The 14,947-nt window shown below is 40.2% G+C and overlaps 1 protein-coding gene across 4 annotated transcripts in view; it reads right to left on the bottom strand.

Annotated features, from left to right (window-relative positions):
* Positions 1 to 14,947, bottom strand: part of TTC39B (tetratricopeptide repeat domain 39B) — a 132,920-nt gene that overhangs the window by 98,986 nt on the left and 18,987 nt on the right. Inside the window, exon 1 of one of the 4 annotated variants that reach the window (XM_032307016.1) lies at positions 2,122 to 2,600. The exons of 2 other annotated variants lie outside the window; for them this stretch is intronic. In XM_032307016.1, coding sequence (XP_032162907.1) covers positions 2,122 to 2,178 — 57 coding nt within the window. In that variant the 5' untranslated portion in view covers positions 2,179 to 2,600. Of the gene's footprint in view, positions 1 to 2,063; positions 2,085 to 2,121; positions 2,601 to 14,947 lie in introns of those variants that run through there. One more of the 4 variants, XM_032307017.1, reaches the window with a different exon arrangement.

The following is a 14,947-nucleotide window of genomic DNA, read 5'->3' as shown; positions in this document are numbered from 1 at the left end:
TATCCTTGTGCTTGACTTGACTATTTACTATCCGATTAGAATGCAGGCACTGTGAGGTTACATATTAACTTCTAGATTTCTCAATAGCAGGAAAACCTTATAGACTATAGTTTTATTACCCTGCAGGACCTTACCTGGGTTTACATATGACCTATAGCAATCTTAATCTACCATTGTTTTTTAAGCCTATAAATACCCAGTTCCTCAAGTACTCTTTGAATCAGTTTGCCATCTCATTGGTTCTCCCCACTGATGGGTCAAATAAAACTTTGACATGTTCATTTCATATCTTTGTGGGACTTACATTTGTAATTTGTGGAAATTATACATGAACAGTGACAACACCCTCTTTCCCTAGGTACGTGCAAATATGGTTTCCCAGATCTGTGGGAAAACGGATGTGGATTCTGCTGGGGGAAGAGACACCAGCAGTCACAGACCTCTGCTCAGACTTCCCGTAACACATACCCAGGAGTCAATGGGTTCCTTTTCCTTCTGTTTCTCTGCATTTTGACACCCAGCTCGAATTCTACCCCTCTTCTGCTGCTGCCTTGGGAGCTCTCTTCCTCTGTGGATTCCCATCAAGCCTTTCAGGCCCGGTATTAGATCTAATAGTCAACAGCCTCCCACCCAGCACAATCCACATATATTCTCCACAGAGCATACCTAGATTTCTCTACCTATGGTCTCTTTGTTTCTCCACTCACCACTAACTTCCCCGTGCTTCTCCACTGCTGATGTTTATTTCCCCAGTGATCACAAGCTGTTTCCCTTAAACTTTCCAGGCCTGGGTAGGCTCACCAGGTGGACTCCAGCGGAAACACATATAATCACGGAAGCATCCAGAGTTCTTCTGGTTGAAAGACAGTAAGAGAGGAGAGATCATGCTGCTGATAAATATGACATGTTCATAGGAAAGCCGCTGTGTTTGGTTTCCTCCTGGAAGTCTGCTCCATGTGCCTTCCCCAGGCCCATGCTGGGCCAACCCTGAGGAGCGGCTACCCTTGAGCACAGTATATCAAATGCTTATTTGAGCCACATCTGGCTCCTAATGGTGCATTGCCTCAAAATGGCACCTGACCTTTTCCAGAACCTATCTTGTCTCCCTGGCTGGAGTCAAGGGCCATCGTACTCCTTTTGAATCCACTTTATAACCCAGAATACCACTTTGCACTTCATAGACTCAGCAAATAATCATTGCTAACTGGCTGGCTGAGCGCCCTTGTCTTAAGAGGAAAGGTCCTTACCTTGAGAGGTTTTATTTTACAATTTAGCAAATGGGCTGACCCTGTATGTGAAAGATCCCCTGGAGGACCTTCTGGATGCAAGGCAGGCACTCCAGAGCCCACTCCTGCAGGGTGGGGAGCCTGAAACCTCTCCCTGTCCCCAGATAGATGGGAAGAGACACAGAACTGAGGAAGGGGATGGGGGTGCTGCATCAACTACTAAGGCTTTTTAAGCAATTTCATCTTAATTTGTTACATTCATCATATTCTGAGTGGCAAAATGCATGCAAGTGCATTAAGTGACAGCAGGTTTTTAACAAATGTCTATTTAAGAATCTTAAATAATGAAAATACCCGTGATGAAAAGGCTTACATTCTGTTAATCCCTAGTGGCGCATTGCAAAGAGTAAAGATGACAAATACGCTATTACCAGTAGTAATTTAAATACTCTGTATTGAGGCACCTGGGTGGCTCAGTCGGTTAAGGGTCCGACTCTTGATTGCAGCTCAGGTCATCATCTCAGGGTCGTGAGACCTTGGCTCTGCACTGAGTGTGCTTGGGATTCTCTCCCTCTCCCTCTCCCTCTGCCACTCCCCTACCCCGAACACATGCACAAGTACACTCTCTCATAAATGAATTAATGAAGGAAGGAATGAATAAATAATAAATAAATAAATACTCTCTATGCAAACTTCCAAAGAGACCCAATGGATTTACAACTTTTCAAGTCTTTCCTTCTAAATTTTATTTCATTTTGCAGTATGAGAAGGACTATGTGCCAAATGTTACTCCAAGAAAAAGTAGAAAGAAACATGATGAAAATTAAAACTAGGTACCACAAATCCAAAAGGCTGAATCACTTCTCTGGGCCTCTTCTCTTCTTTTCTCCCTTACCTCCTCCTCCTCTTCTTCCTCCTCCTCTACCTCTGCCTCCATTTTTCCCTCTCTCATATAGATGACTTGGGTCTGTTGGCTGATGCTACTGTGTTCTAATTGAACTGTTGTTCTTTAGGATGACAAGGTTTGACGGGGTTCTATAGACACCTTCCTCTCAATAAGAGACCCCCATCCCCACCCCACAGCATCAGACCCTCTTCACTGGAGCTTTCACCCAACATTCCATTCTACTGACCAATGAAGCTGTGTGTTTGGTACCATGGACTCAAAGAACCCTAGTGCTGCCAAGAACTCTGACAAGTCACAGATTCTACCCCTGGCTCTGGGGCATGTCTGGATCATTCCCAGGACATGACACATAAAGAGGATGTCCAAACCTACCCCAAAACCGGGGCAGAGATGAATAACCATGGGTGATGGGGTCCTAAGGGCTGCAAATACTCCTCTGCATGGCATTTCCCCCCTGGTGAGCCAAGATGTTCAAAATGGATGTTGAACCACTATATTTCACAACTATATTATATACCTAATATAACACTGTATGTTAACTATAATGGAATTAAAATAAAATAAAATAAATTTTTTTAAAAATGCTCAAAATGGGAAAACAGACTGATGTGTGTTGTTGACGTTTTTCACAGTGACATACCGGGAATATTTTTCAGATATTAGATGTAAATCTTTTCACACATAAGAAGAGGCACATTGGGGCGCCTGGGTGGCTCAGTGGGTTAAAGCCTCTGCCTTCGGCTCGGGTCATGATCCCGGGGTCCTGGGATCGAGCCCCGCATCAGGCTCTCTGCTCAGCAGGGAGCCTGCTTCCCCCTCTCTCTCTGCCTGCCTCTCTGCCTACTTGTGATCTGTCAAATAAATAAATAAAATCTTTAAAAAAAAAAAAAAGAAGAGGCACATTGCTAGTTAAGGGAATCATGTGAGAAATAAACTTGAGTGACATTATTCCCCACTATAATGTCAACAAAGTATTGATTTTTCTAAATCGGGTTACTTCATTTAAAAGACATCTTTATTGGGGCACCTGGGTGGCTCAGTGGGTTAAAGGTCAGGGTCCTGGGATCGAGCCCCGCATCAGGCTCTCTGCTCAGCGAGAAGACTGCTTCCCTTCCTCTCTCTCTGCCTGCCTCTCTGCCTCCGTGTGATCTCTGTCTGTCAAATAAATAAATAAAATCTTTAAAAAATAATAATAATAATAATTAATTAATTAATTAAAGACATCTTTATTGTGTGTCCATGAAGTGACTTTTAGAAGAAAGACTGGGCAAAGAATTTTTTAAAAAATATATGCACCCTGAGCTCACCTCTCGGGAATAATTTTTCATTCTGCTCATACCTGCCATCCATTTCTCTGTAATCTCTGTCAAGCTCAAAAATGAGTCCATGGCTTTCTGGAACATATAAACCCCAACAGCATTCAGAAGGCTACCACCAGCTGTGTCTTACATGCAATGCTACAATTTTTTTTTTTTTTAATTTCATATTGTATGAGGGAACAGCAAAGCCCTGAAACCCACCGAAGCCAAACACAGAGCCCAGCTTCAGCATCTCCATTACTGGGTAGGAAGGATGCAAACACTGCTCACATTCTCATTAGAGGATTAACATCAAAGCAAGTTCTCTGTGAAAGCTGAACTGACCCACAGGGCTCTTAATCAAAGGGAAGGAAATCAATTGGGGCCGATATACTAGACACTCACATTCCGAGTTTCCACCTGGCATTTGCAGTGAACAAAATGTGACCCTCCCAAGGTTTAAAAAGATTAGACTACAACATAATTCTCAAATGTAGCAGATTAAAAAAAAAAAAAAAAAAAGACAGTTAATCTTCTGAATCTGCCCAGGAGGTTTGTAAAACCTGATTTTACACAAAGTAAAAAATTGGAGGTTTTCAAATATTATTCAAATCAGAGTTTTTTAGAGACACTTTGCTGGCTCAGTTGGAAGAGCATGCACTCTTGATCTCAGGGTCATGAGTTTGAGCCCCAGGCCAGCTGGAGATTACTTAAATAAATAAATAAACTTCTTTAGAAATAGAGTTTTTTAAAATTTTAATGATATAAACAGTAAGTCAGCTGCCAGAAGAAAAAAATTGAGTCTTAGAAGGTGTGTTTGTTAAGCAGATGCCTTTAGCTCAGGTCATGATCCCAAGATTCTGGAAGCAAGCCCCACATCAGGCTCCTTGCTTAGTGGGAGCCTGTTTCTCTCTCTCTGCCTGCTGCTCCTCCTGCTTGTGCGCTCCCTCCCTCTCTCTGACAACTAAATAAATAAAATATTTTTTAAAAAAAGATTTTATTTTAAACACTTATCACTTGAGATTGAAAATAATTTCACACACTCTCCAAGTACAGCATTAATGTAGTTCTCTAGTTCCTCTCATGCCAGAAAAGTACTCTCATTTTACCCCACAAGTTGTTTTAAGTTTCACATTTACTGAAAATCACAGATCTGATAGTGAAAATTGGGGATACAGAATAACAGTTTAGTAGGAAGGATTACCTTGAACACAAAAATAAACTGAGCACGTAATTACAAAGCAACCATTCCACGTTGGTGAGTGACGTTTTATTCAATGATTCACTCAAGCATCACACTGGCTTAGGCCTGGAAGTTCTATTTAGACCTGCCTGTGTCAGAACCTCAGCTCTACCCAACTCTGGAAGATTTTCGCCCCCATAATCCTCCACTTCCCCGTCTATAGAATGGGGATTCCAACCACCTCCTCTGATTGCTGCAAGGATGCTAGTGAGATAATGCATGTCAACGGGTCTGACTCAAAACAGAATCCTAGTGCCACAGGATACTAGATGCTCAGCTGTGGGATCAATCAGTGGACTCACAAGACAGACCTGAGATCCCTCAATGAATTTCCTCAATAACGTTCACACTGAAGATTCTGCATCCTCCTTTGGAAGAGAGACAGAAAACTGGATGTGGAATATTCATAGCAAATAGGTGCTCAAATATGTCAACTGCCTTTACTTCTTCCCTCTTAAAATGCCTTCACCTCATGTCCTTTAATGCCCAGACCCTTCCTATTGGGTGCATTACCCAGCATGATAAATATAACTTATGGGCAGAGAGCCCAGGACCTCAGCTCACTGGGAAGCAAAGTGACCTTGGCCAACAACGAGACTTCTCAGGGTTCAAGCCTCCTCATGACTAAAGCAAAGAAGATGGCACAGATATCATCCCTCACTCAAAATCCTAAACTCTCTGAATTAAACAGAAATCTCCCCAGAAAGGCAGCTCTTTGTCCATTATAAATGCTAAAACAAAATCCAGAAGGCTGGCATTCAGAGGGACTATATCTAAAAGGCAGGCTGGGCCTTTCAAAGTTTGAGCCAAATCAGTGGTACTAACTTGATCCTCAAAAGCTACTTGGTGTGGGGTCACCTGGGTGGCTCAGTCGGTTGAGCATCTGCCTTCAGCTCCGGTCATGATGCCAGGGTCCTGGGAGGAAGCCCCAAGTCAGGCACCCTGCTCAGCCAGGGAGCCTGCTTCTCACTCTGCCTGCTGCTCCCCCTGCTTGTGCTCTCTCTCTCTCTCAAGTAAGTAAATAAAATCTAAAAAAAAAAAAGAAGAAGAAGAAGCTACTTAGTGTGTTAAGTATCAAGCACAGCAGCTCACACAATCATTCTCAGCAAATTCGGAGAACTTCTAGTCAAGCAGAGAGAGACCATGAGAATTAAAAAGAAACCACCAGATGTCACTCTCACAAACAACTGAACTGCACAGCACTGCTTTAGTTTCTAACACATAGAGGAGGGTGGTGGGAAAAAAAAAAAAAGAGAGAGAGAGAGAGAGAGAGAGGGAGGAAGGAAGGAAGGAAGGAAGAGAGGAAGAAAGAAACCGTTAACTTTATGAAGGGGGAAAAGAGTTTCCCTTTCTGCGTTTCACTATAAATATGAAGCTGAGTTGCATCTATGGCTGGGGTTAAGCTCTAAGATGAGCCTTTAAAAGGAAAATTGTGTATGCTCAAAATCAGCATTGAACAAATCCTGTAAATTACCATTATAAAATAAAGTATATGTGGCTTTGGATATAATCCCACAAAGGAATGGCTATATAACAAATGTAACATGTGCATAGTGATGTCTGGTGTGTAATTAAGAGTACATACGCAGGGGCAGCCAGGTGGCTCAGTCGACTGAGCATCAACTCTTGATTTCAGCTCAGGTCATGATCTCAAGATCCTGAGATCAAGACCCGCCTTGGGCTCTGCACATAGCAGGGAGTCTGCCTGAGATTCTCTCTCTCTCTCTCTCTCTCTCTCCCTCTTCCTCTGACCCTTCCACCTCCCCAGCACATCCCTCACTGGTATGCACATGCATGCGTGCTCTCTCTCTAAAATAAATAAATAAACTCTTTAAAAAAAAAAAAAGAGTACATATGCTAAATGTTTTTTACAATTGTGTATTACTCAATTTAACATAAATAACTACATTATTTTGCTCACCAGCACATAGTCCTCAGCTACTATTTTTATGGTGGTAATAGGAACCTTGCCAACCACTTAACATGTCAAGCACTCCAGTCCTCTGGTGCCAACCCCACTTAATCTATTGTAAACAGACAAAATCAAGGACATGCCATTTCTGCAAGGGAATAATTTTACACAAAATAAGTAAACAGCAACAAACAGAACCAACAGGCTGAGTTTTAACATTTTAAACTATTGAATTTTTTTTTTAAGATTTTGTTTATTTATTTATTTGAGAGAGAATGAGTAAAAGAGAGCATGAAAAAGGAGAAGGTCAGAGGAAGAAGCAGACTCCCCAAGGAGCTGGGAGCCTGATGCGGGACTCAATCCTAGAAGTCTGGGATCATGACCTGAGCCGAAGGCAGTTGCTCAACCAACTGAGCCACCCAGGCGCCCCTAAACTATTGAATTTTGAAGCCATCACTAGTGGAAGTATTTTAAAATTAAAAGAAACACAGCTGGGATGCCTGGGCGGCTCAGTCGGTTAAGTGTCTGCCTGGGATCAAGTCCCACATCGGACTCCGTGCTCAGCGGGGAGTCTGCTTCTCCCTCTCTCTCTGCCCTTCCCCAAACCCCACTTGTGCTCTCTCTGTATCTCTCTCTGACAAATAAATAAAATATTTAAAAGGAAAGAAACACAGCTTATAGTCTCTTTCTATCAATAAATAATTATCAAGTCCATTTAACAACATCCAGACACTATACTGGACTCTTGGATGCTTATTTCTGATTCACAGACAATCATAAAAAGTGAGCTTTTCACCTCTACTATTACTACTACTACTATGTTCTCATAACAATAGTAACACATAACACAACTGAGCGCCAATCCTTAACATCTATTAACTCATTTAATCTTATAATGACCTTATGATAAGACCATTATTATGTCTAAATTAGAAACTGAGACTCAGATTTAATTTACATATCCAATAGCCCACAGCTGAGCCTCAGTTTCTCCATCTGTGCAACTGTTTTAATACCACTTAATTTATAGCACTGTTGTGAGGTTTAACCAAGATAATGTATTTAATGCACCTAACAACGTAATTAGCAGATACTAATGAACAATTTTTTCTGTTATCATTAAAGTGTTCCTGCAGGGGTGCCTGGGTGGCTCAGTCATTAAGTGGCTGCCTTCAGCTCAGCTCATGATCCCAGGGTCCTGGGATCAAGCCCCGCCTCTGGTTCCCTGAATATATAAGCAGGGAGTGTGTTTCTCCCTCTCCCTCTGCCTGCTGTTCCCCTGTTTATGCTCACTCGCTCTCTCTCTCTCTCTGTCAAATAAATAGATAAAATCTTTTAATAAATAAATGAATAAATAATAAGGTGTTCCTACAGCTGAAAATCCAGTGCAGCCTAAGGATGAGCACAATGAAACCTCTTGCATCATCTTGCTGGACCCTCAAATTTTCCAGCCATTGCAGAAAAATGGCAAAGTTAGCATTCCCTTTCACAGCTCTGCTCTTAAGTAAATGCCTTGAAATAGACCACAGATTCTTGTATTTAATATGAGTGCTCAGAAGAGGCAGTTCCTGAAGAATACAGCTTCAAAGGAGACCTAAAGGAGAAAACCCAAAATTCAGGAGAGATAAGGAAGGAAGACTTGAACTCAAGTGGGTTCCAATCCCAGTTTCATCACTCACTAGCTCTGTGACCTTGGGTGAGCTACTGTCCTTTTCTGTGCCTCAGTTTCCCATCTCGTGGATTGTCCATGAATTAAATGACACAGCAAAAAGCATGTAGAACAAATCCTGAGTACAAAACACTAGTTATTACCCTATCATTGTTGGAACTTGTATCTCCTAAAGGCACTGGTAAGTGGTACTCTGTGCTACAGCTTGGACATTTGGGGAGTGGGTAGGGCACAACACTTGGCACTAAGAATCCTGGTTCTACCTCCCTTTGGTTGATATGCCCTGGTGTCCCCAAACAGATCAGTCCACCACAGCAAACCCAGCCTACTGCCTATTTTAGTAAATAAAGTTTTATTGGAATATTAACACACTCAATCATTTACATATTGTCTGTGGCTGCTTTCCACAGTTTAGTGGTTGCAAGTGAGACCACATGTTCTACAAAGCTGAAAATACTATCTGGCCTTTTACCAAAAAAGTTTGCTTATACTTACACAAATGGATAAAACATCAAATTTCTTTCCCTATCCCATTCTATGTTTTGAGACTAGAGTAAGAAATAGATGTGGAAAAAAATCTATTAACTATAGGTTATTTACCAAAAGCCCACAGCCTTCAAGCTTTAAATTCAAGAGGGTAATAAGCCTAAGAACATGGGCTATAGAGTTCCCACCATCATCTCCATCATTTATTGACTATGTGTGGTCTTGCGGAAGTTACTTAGAGTCTCTAAGATTCATATTCATCATTGTAAAATGGGAACAGCAACAATACCAAGCTTGTGGGGTTGAAGAATTACACAAGATGTATGTAAGGTTTAGCTTGGTATCTGGTCTAGAAGTACTCAGTAATGTCAACTCTCATTAAATTATTACTTTTGTTGTTAATATTGCAGAGAAAAGTTATGTGTCCAAATATTAAACCACTCAGAAAGTACTTTGCCTCCGAGGGTATCTACCCTCATGAAAATTATAGGTATTAGCAAAGCAGAAATGTGGAAATTTGTGCTTTGGAGGCATTCTAAGGGAGAAAAGGCTAAGACTCCAACTTACTCATTTCTCTCAAGACTAAATTCTTCTTCAGGAGTACCTGGGTAGCTCAGTCAGTTTAGCATCTGTCTTCAGCTCAAGTCATGATCCTAACATCCTAGGATCAAATCCTGAATCGGATCCCCTGCTCAGAGGTGAGCCTGCTTCTCCCTCTGCCTGCTGCTCCCCTCTGCTTACGCTCTCTCACTCCCTCTCTCTGACAGATAAATAAAATCTTTAAAAAAAAAAAAAAGGAAAAGAAAGAAAGAAAGAAAATTTCAGCAACAAGCGAAATGCCTTACCTACACATTTGTATAATGTAGAGAAATAAACTTTACATTTTAAGACATTAACTGTATCAATCCCATCATAACTGAAATGCTGATGTGTTGGTTTCTAACAAGAAGCAAATAAAGGGAGCTGGGATGCTCAGTCCCTTAATGGCCTACCTTCAGCTCAGGTCATGATCCCAATGTCCTGGGATTGAGTCCAGCATCAGGCTCCCTGCTTGGCAGGAAATCTACTTCTCCCTCTCCCTCTACCCCTTTTCTCCTGTTCATGTTCTCTCTCCCACATGCTCTTGCTCTCAAATAAATAAAATCTTAAAAAAAAAAAAAAAAAGAAGCAATTAAAAACGGAAACTTAAACTAGCATGAGAGGCTGCCAGAAGGAATTAGTATAGCAGATCATATAATTAGTATCTGGAGTATGTTATACATCAAAAAGAAATTAAGAATTTAAAATTCTAAACATGTAAAAGACAAAAAACTAAAAATCTGGTAAAACTAACACATTAAAAAAGAATTTGAAATAACTGCAAAGGGGGTACCACATAGCAGATGTATTTGAGGCTGATGCAAACGTTCAAGATTTCCATTACAGTGGTGGTTAAATGGGTATACACAATTATGAAATTTAACTTGTATACTTCATATGGATGCATTTTAATGCATGCAAATTATACCTCCATAAAGTTGGTTTTTAAAAGAATTTGGAAAAAAGCTAATATAAAAAATGTCCACATAAAGTGTTAAAAATTTGGATATTGGGATGCCTGGGTGGCTCAGTGGGTTAAGCCTCTGCCTTTGGCTCAGGTCGTGGTCCTGCGATCCTGGGATCGAGCCCCGCATCGGGCTCTTTACTTGGTGGGGAGCCTGCTTCCCTTCCTCTCTCTCTGCCTGCCTCTCTGCCTGCTTGAGATCTCTGTCTGTCAAATAAATAAATAAATAAATAAATCTTAAAAAAAAAAATTTGGATACTGATATCATAAGAAGGGTATTATAATAATGGTGTCAGTTCTGTAGCTCTCCTTACATGCCAGGCACTGTTCTAAATACTTTTACATGTAGTAACTCATTTGTTCTTTTTTTTTCCTAAGATTGATTGATTGATTGATTTGCCAGAGACTACAAGTAGGCAGAGAGGCAGGCAGAGATAGAGGAGGAAGCAGGCTCCCTGCCAAGCAGAGAGCCCGATGCGGCCCGATCCCAGGACCCTGGAATCATGACCTGAGTCAAAAGCAGAGGCTTTAACCCACTGAGCCACCCAGCCGCCCCTCATTTGTCCTTCTTAACAACCCTCTGAAGTGGCTTAGTATTACCTTCACTTTACAAATATGAAACTGGACACAGAGAGGTTAAATAACTTGCCCAAGTCACAAAGCATCTATAAGTGACAGATCCAAAGTTCAAATTCAGAATTTGTGATTTTACCCACTGTCATTAAAACCTTTAAGTGGGTACCTGGGTGGCTCTGCCTTCCACTCAGGTCATAATCCCAGGGTCCTGGGATCAAGTCCTGCATCGGCTCCCTGCTCAGCAGGAAGTCTGCTTCTACCTCTGCCCCTCCCCCTGCTCATGTGTGCACTCTTTCTCTCTCTCAAAAATAAATAAAATCTTTAAAAAAAAAAAAAAACTTTAAAATTGGGGCACCTGGGTGGCTCAGTTAATTAAGCATCTGCCTTTGGCTTAGGTCATTATCCCAGGTTCCAGGGATAGAGCCCCAGGCCAAGCCTACCCCCAACCCAGCCCACCCCCCCAACCCCTACCCCATGGGCTCCCTGCTCAAGGGGAGTCTGTTTCTCCCTCTGCCTCTTCCCCCAACCTCATGCTCTCTTCTCTCACTTACTCCCAATCTCTCTACTTAAAAATGAATAAATCTGGGTGGCTCAGTCTAAGTATCTGCCTTCAGCTCAGGTCATGATCCCAGGGTGTCCCCTCTCTTGCTGTATCTCTCTCTGTCAAATAAATAAATAGAATATTTTAAAAATAAAGTCTTAAAATAAAAATAAAATCACATATATATATATTTTTTTTTTTAATGAATAAATCTTGAAGGAAAAAAGCCTTTAAACCTTCTTCTGACAAACAAATTTTGTAAATTCAACAAACTGTGCCACTTAACAAAATGACCTTCATCTCACCCAACCAGAGTTATGGAGATACAAATTCTCCTCACACCATATATCTCACTTCAAACTTAGGTACACGGTTATTTTGTTTTCTGCGTTCCCTCCGGGCCAAAGCTACAAGTTCCATGAGGCATACCCACAGCACCAAACTAGCACAATGCCAACACATGACGGCTACACCCAAACTACTACTTGAAAGAAAAAAAGAGACAAATGAGCGAATCCAGGGATGAACGAATGCATTTTGTTACACTTCAAACATCACTGTAGACAGAAATTTTGTTCATGTGTATGTTTATGTACACACTAGTTACTTAAGTCAATGTAATAGCTATTCCTTTTTTTTTTTTTAAGATTTTATTTATTTATTTGAGAGAGAGCAAGCTAGAGAAAGAGAGAGAAGCAGTCTCCCCACAGAGGAGGGAGCCCAATGAGGGACTCTACCCTAGGACTCTGGGATCATGACCTGAGCCAACAGCAGATGCTTAACCGACTAAGCCACCCAGTGTCCCTGGGCTATTCTGATTAATGAGATACCAAACTGTTACGGAACACATCAAATCTCTGTCACTATGAGAATATATAAAATATTTAGCTTGTTTATATAGCAAGTATTATATGCTTTGCTTTTTAAAATAGTCTCATATAAACCAGATAGCATTGCTCTAAAAGAAGTACAATTATCATCCCAGAGCTAATAAATGGTTTATACACAGACCTCTCTGACTCCATAGACTGAGCTCCTATCCATCATGCCAAGAAATCTGATAAGTAATTCTAAAGTTATCTGAAAGGAAAACAGGATTTTGCTGGACAAATTAAAGCCGTGGAATTGGTACAGGAACATACATATATGTTCCTGCGCCACAGATATAGATAGATAGAGAGAGATCAATAGAATATAATAAAGAATACAAACACAAATTTCTTTATATATAGGAATTTATGATTCAGTTACATTTTTCAATTGGAGAAAGAAAAATAAATTATTTAGTAAATGTTACCAAGCTAATTGGTTTTCTATTGGGACAAAAATAAAATCAAACCCATATACAAATTTTGATATAGACTAAGTATACACACATGTATACACACATAAGAGATGAATGTATGGAGAATATTTTTTTATAATCTTGAAATAGGAACAATCTTTCTAAGACAAAACCCACAAAACATAAAGGAAAGAATGAAAAATTTGGTTACATGAAATTTTTAAACTTCCAAGACAAGCATATAGCTAGGAGAAAATATTTAAGTCTCCTTTACCAGACAAAAAATTACTATCCATAATAAGTAAAGAAATATCACAGGGCAGTAAGAAAGAGACAACCAAAAAGCTCAATAAAGGATGGGAAAATACAGTTCACTGAAGAAGAAATCCAACAGCCAATAAACTTGGAAATGTGCACTTAAAAGGGGGGGCACCTGGGTGGCTCAGTGGGTTAAGCCTCTGCCTTCAGCTCAGGTCGTGGTCACAGGGGACTGGGATCGAGCCCCACATTGGGCTCTCTGCTCAGCGGGGAGTTACTTCTTCCTTTCTCTCTGCCTGCCTCTCTGCCTACTTGTGATCTCTGTCTGTCAAATAAATAAATAAATAAAATCTTAAAAAAAAAAAAAAAGATGGGGGGGCACCTGGGTGGCTCAGTTGGTTAAGTGCCCAACTCTTGATCTCAGCTCAGGTCTTGAGCTCAGGGTCCTGAGTTCAAGACCTATTTTGGGCTTCACACTTGGGGGTGGAGTCCACTTAAAAAAAAAAAATGCACCTAAAAAGTAGTAGTATTTTGTTCATATAACTGACAAAAATGTACGAGACTGATAAAGTCCATACTTGGCAGAGATGCTGGAAAGTGAACATATACCTTTGTTACAGTCTATTTAAAAGTCAGCCTTACAGTATCTATTTTAAAAATTAAATGCATATACATTGACACAGTAATAGTACTTCTAGGATTCTATGCTACTATAATATTTATATACATATACATTATGGAACATATTATTTTGGGAAAAAATTAGAAACTACCTAAATGATCTTCTATACAGAAATAGTAAATAAATAATGATACATTTACATTACCCAATTCCCTTCAGTCATTACATAAAGAATAAAGCAAAGAGTGGAAATATCTCTAAGATACATTAAATGAAAAGCCTCATCGTAGAAAAGGTGTATGTATATACTTATTAAAAACTCTACCACAGATTTCTTCTGAGAAGGAGAAGAGAGGGAATGGTACAGGAAAGACCATGTTTTGACTTCTGCATCATTTAGATCTTTCATAAAAGAATGCTTTTATGTATTATTTGTATAATGTAAAAAAGAATGAACAATTAGAACAATATAAAAAAAGGTTCAAGTATTACTTCAAAATTAGCAGATTCAACATACCTAGAAAAAAAACTTCTCCACGGTAAAGTAACATGACTTTTCAGCTGAATTTGTTTCATACCCCAGTTACCTCCATGTCCAGGATAACCAAACAGCACTTTCAGTTCCTAGATAAGTTTTCTTAAAAACTCTTTATTTAGAAATAATTTTAAACTTAAAGAAGTTACCAGAATATGAAGAGTAAAAAGAACACCTGTTTGCCATTTAACCAGATTCCTCTATTATTTACACTTTGCCCTGTTTACTTTATAATCTCCTCTCCCCTCTCCCCTCACTCCCCTTCTCCTTCTTTTCTACCTAGCTACTTAGCTACCATTTCTCTGAACCATTTGAAAGTAAATTACATATATTGTGGCCCTTTGCCTGTGAATCTTTAGGGTATATTTCCTAAAAATAAGGATAATCTCTTATCCAACCAGCATACAGTTATTCACTTCAATTAATTTAACTACCTAAAACTACTGTCCATATTCCAATTTTGTCAACTGACCCAACAATTTTCTTTTCTGGCATTTTTCCCCTACAGTACACGGTCTGTGTCTCCTTCAGTACACAGTCATGTCTCCTTCAACCCCTTTAATCTGGAACATTCTCACAGTCTTTGTCCTTTATGACACTGCTACTTTTAGAGTACGGTGCTCCTCTCCTTTTTTTTTTTTTTTTTTTTGTAAATAGAATCTTCATTTAAAGTTTCTCTGAGGGACACCTGGATGGCTCAGTCGGTTAAGTGTCTGCCTTTGGCTCAGGTCATGATCCCAGAGTCCTGGAATTGAGCCTTGCATTGGGCTCCCTGTTCCTCAGGGGAGTCTGCATCTCCCTCTGCCTCTGCCCCTCCCCCTGCTTGTACATACTCTCTCTCTTTGT

This window comes from Mustela erminea, chromosome 12 (genome assembly GCF_009829155.1).
Source record: "Mustela erminea isolate mMusErm1 chromosome 12, mMusErm1.Pri, whole genome shotgun sequence".
In the NCBI taxonomy this organism is placed as follows: Eukaryota; Metazoa; Chordata; class Mammalia; order Carnivora; family Mustelidae; genus Mustela; species Mustela erminea.
The sequence above is the reverse complement of the archived record's forward strand: the minus strand, read 5'-3'. Positions and strand labels throughout refer to the sequence as shown.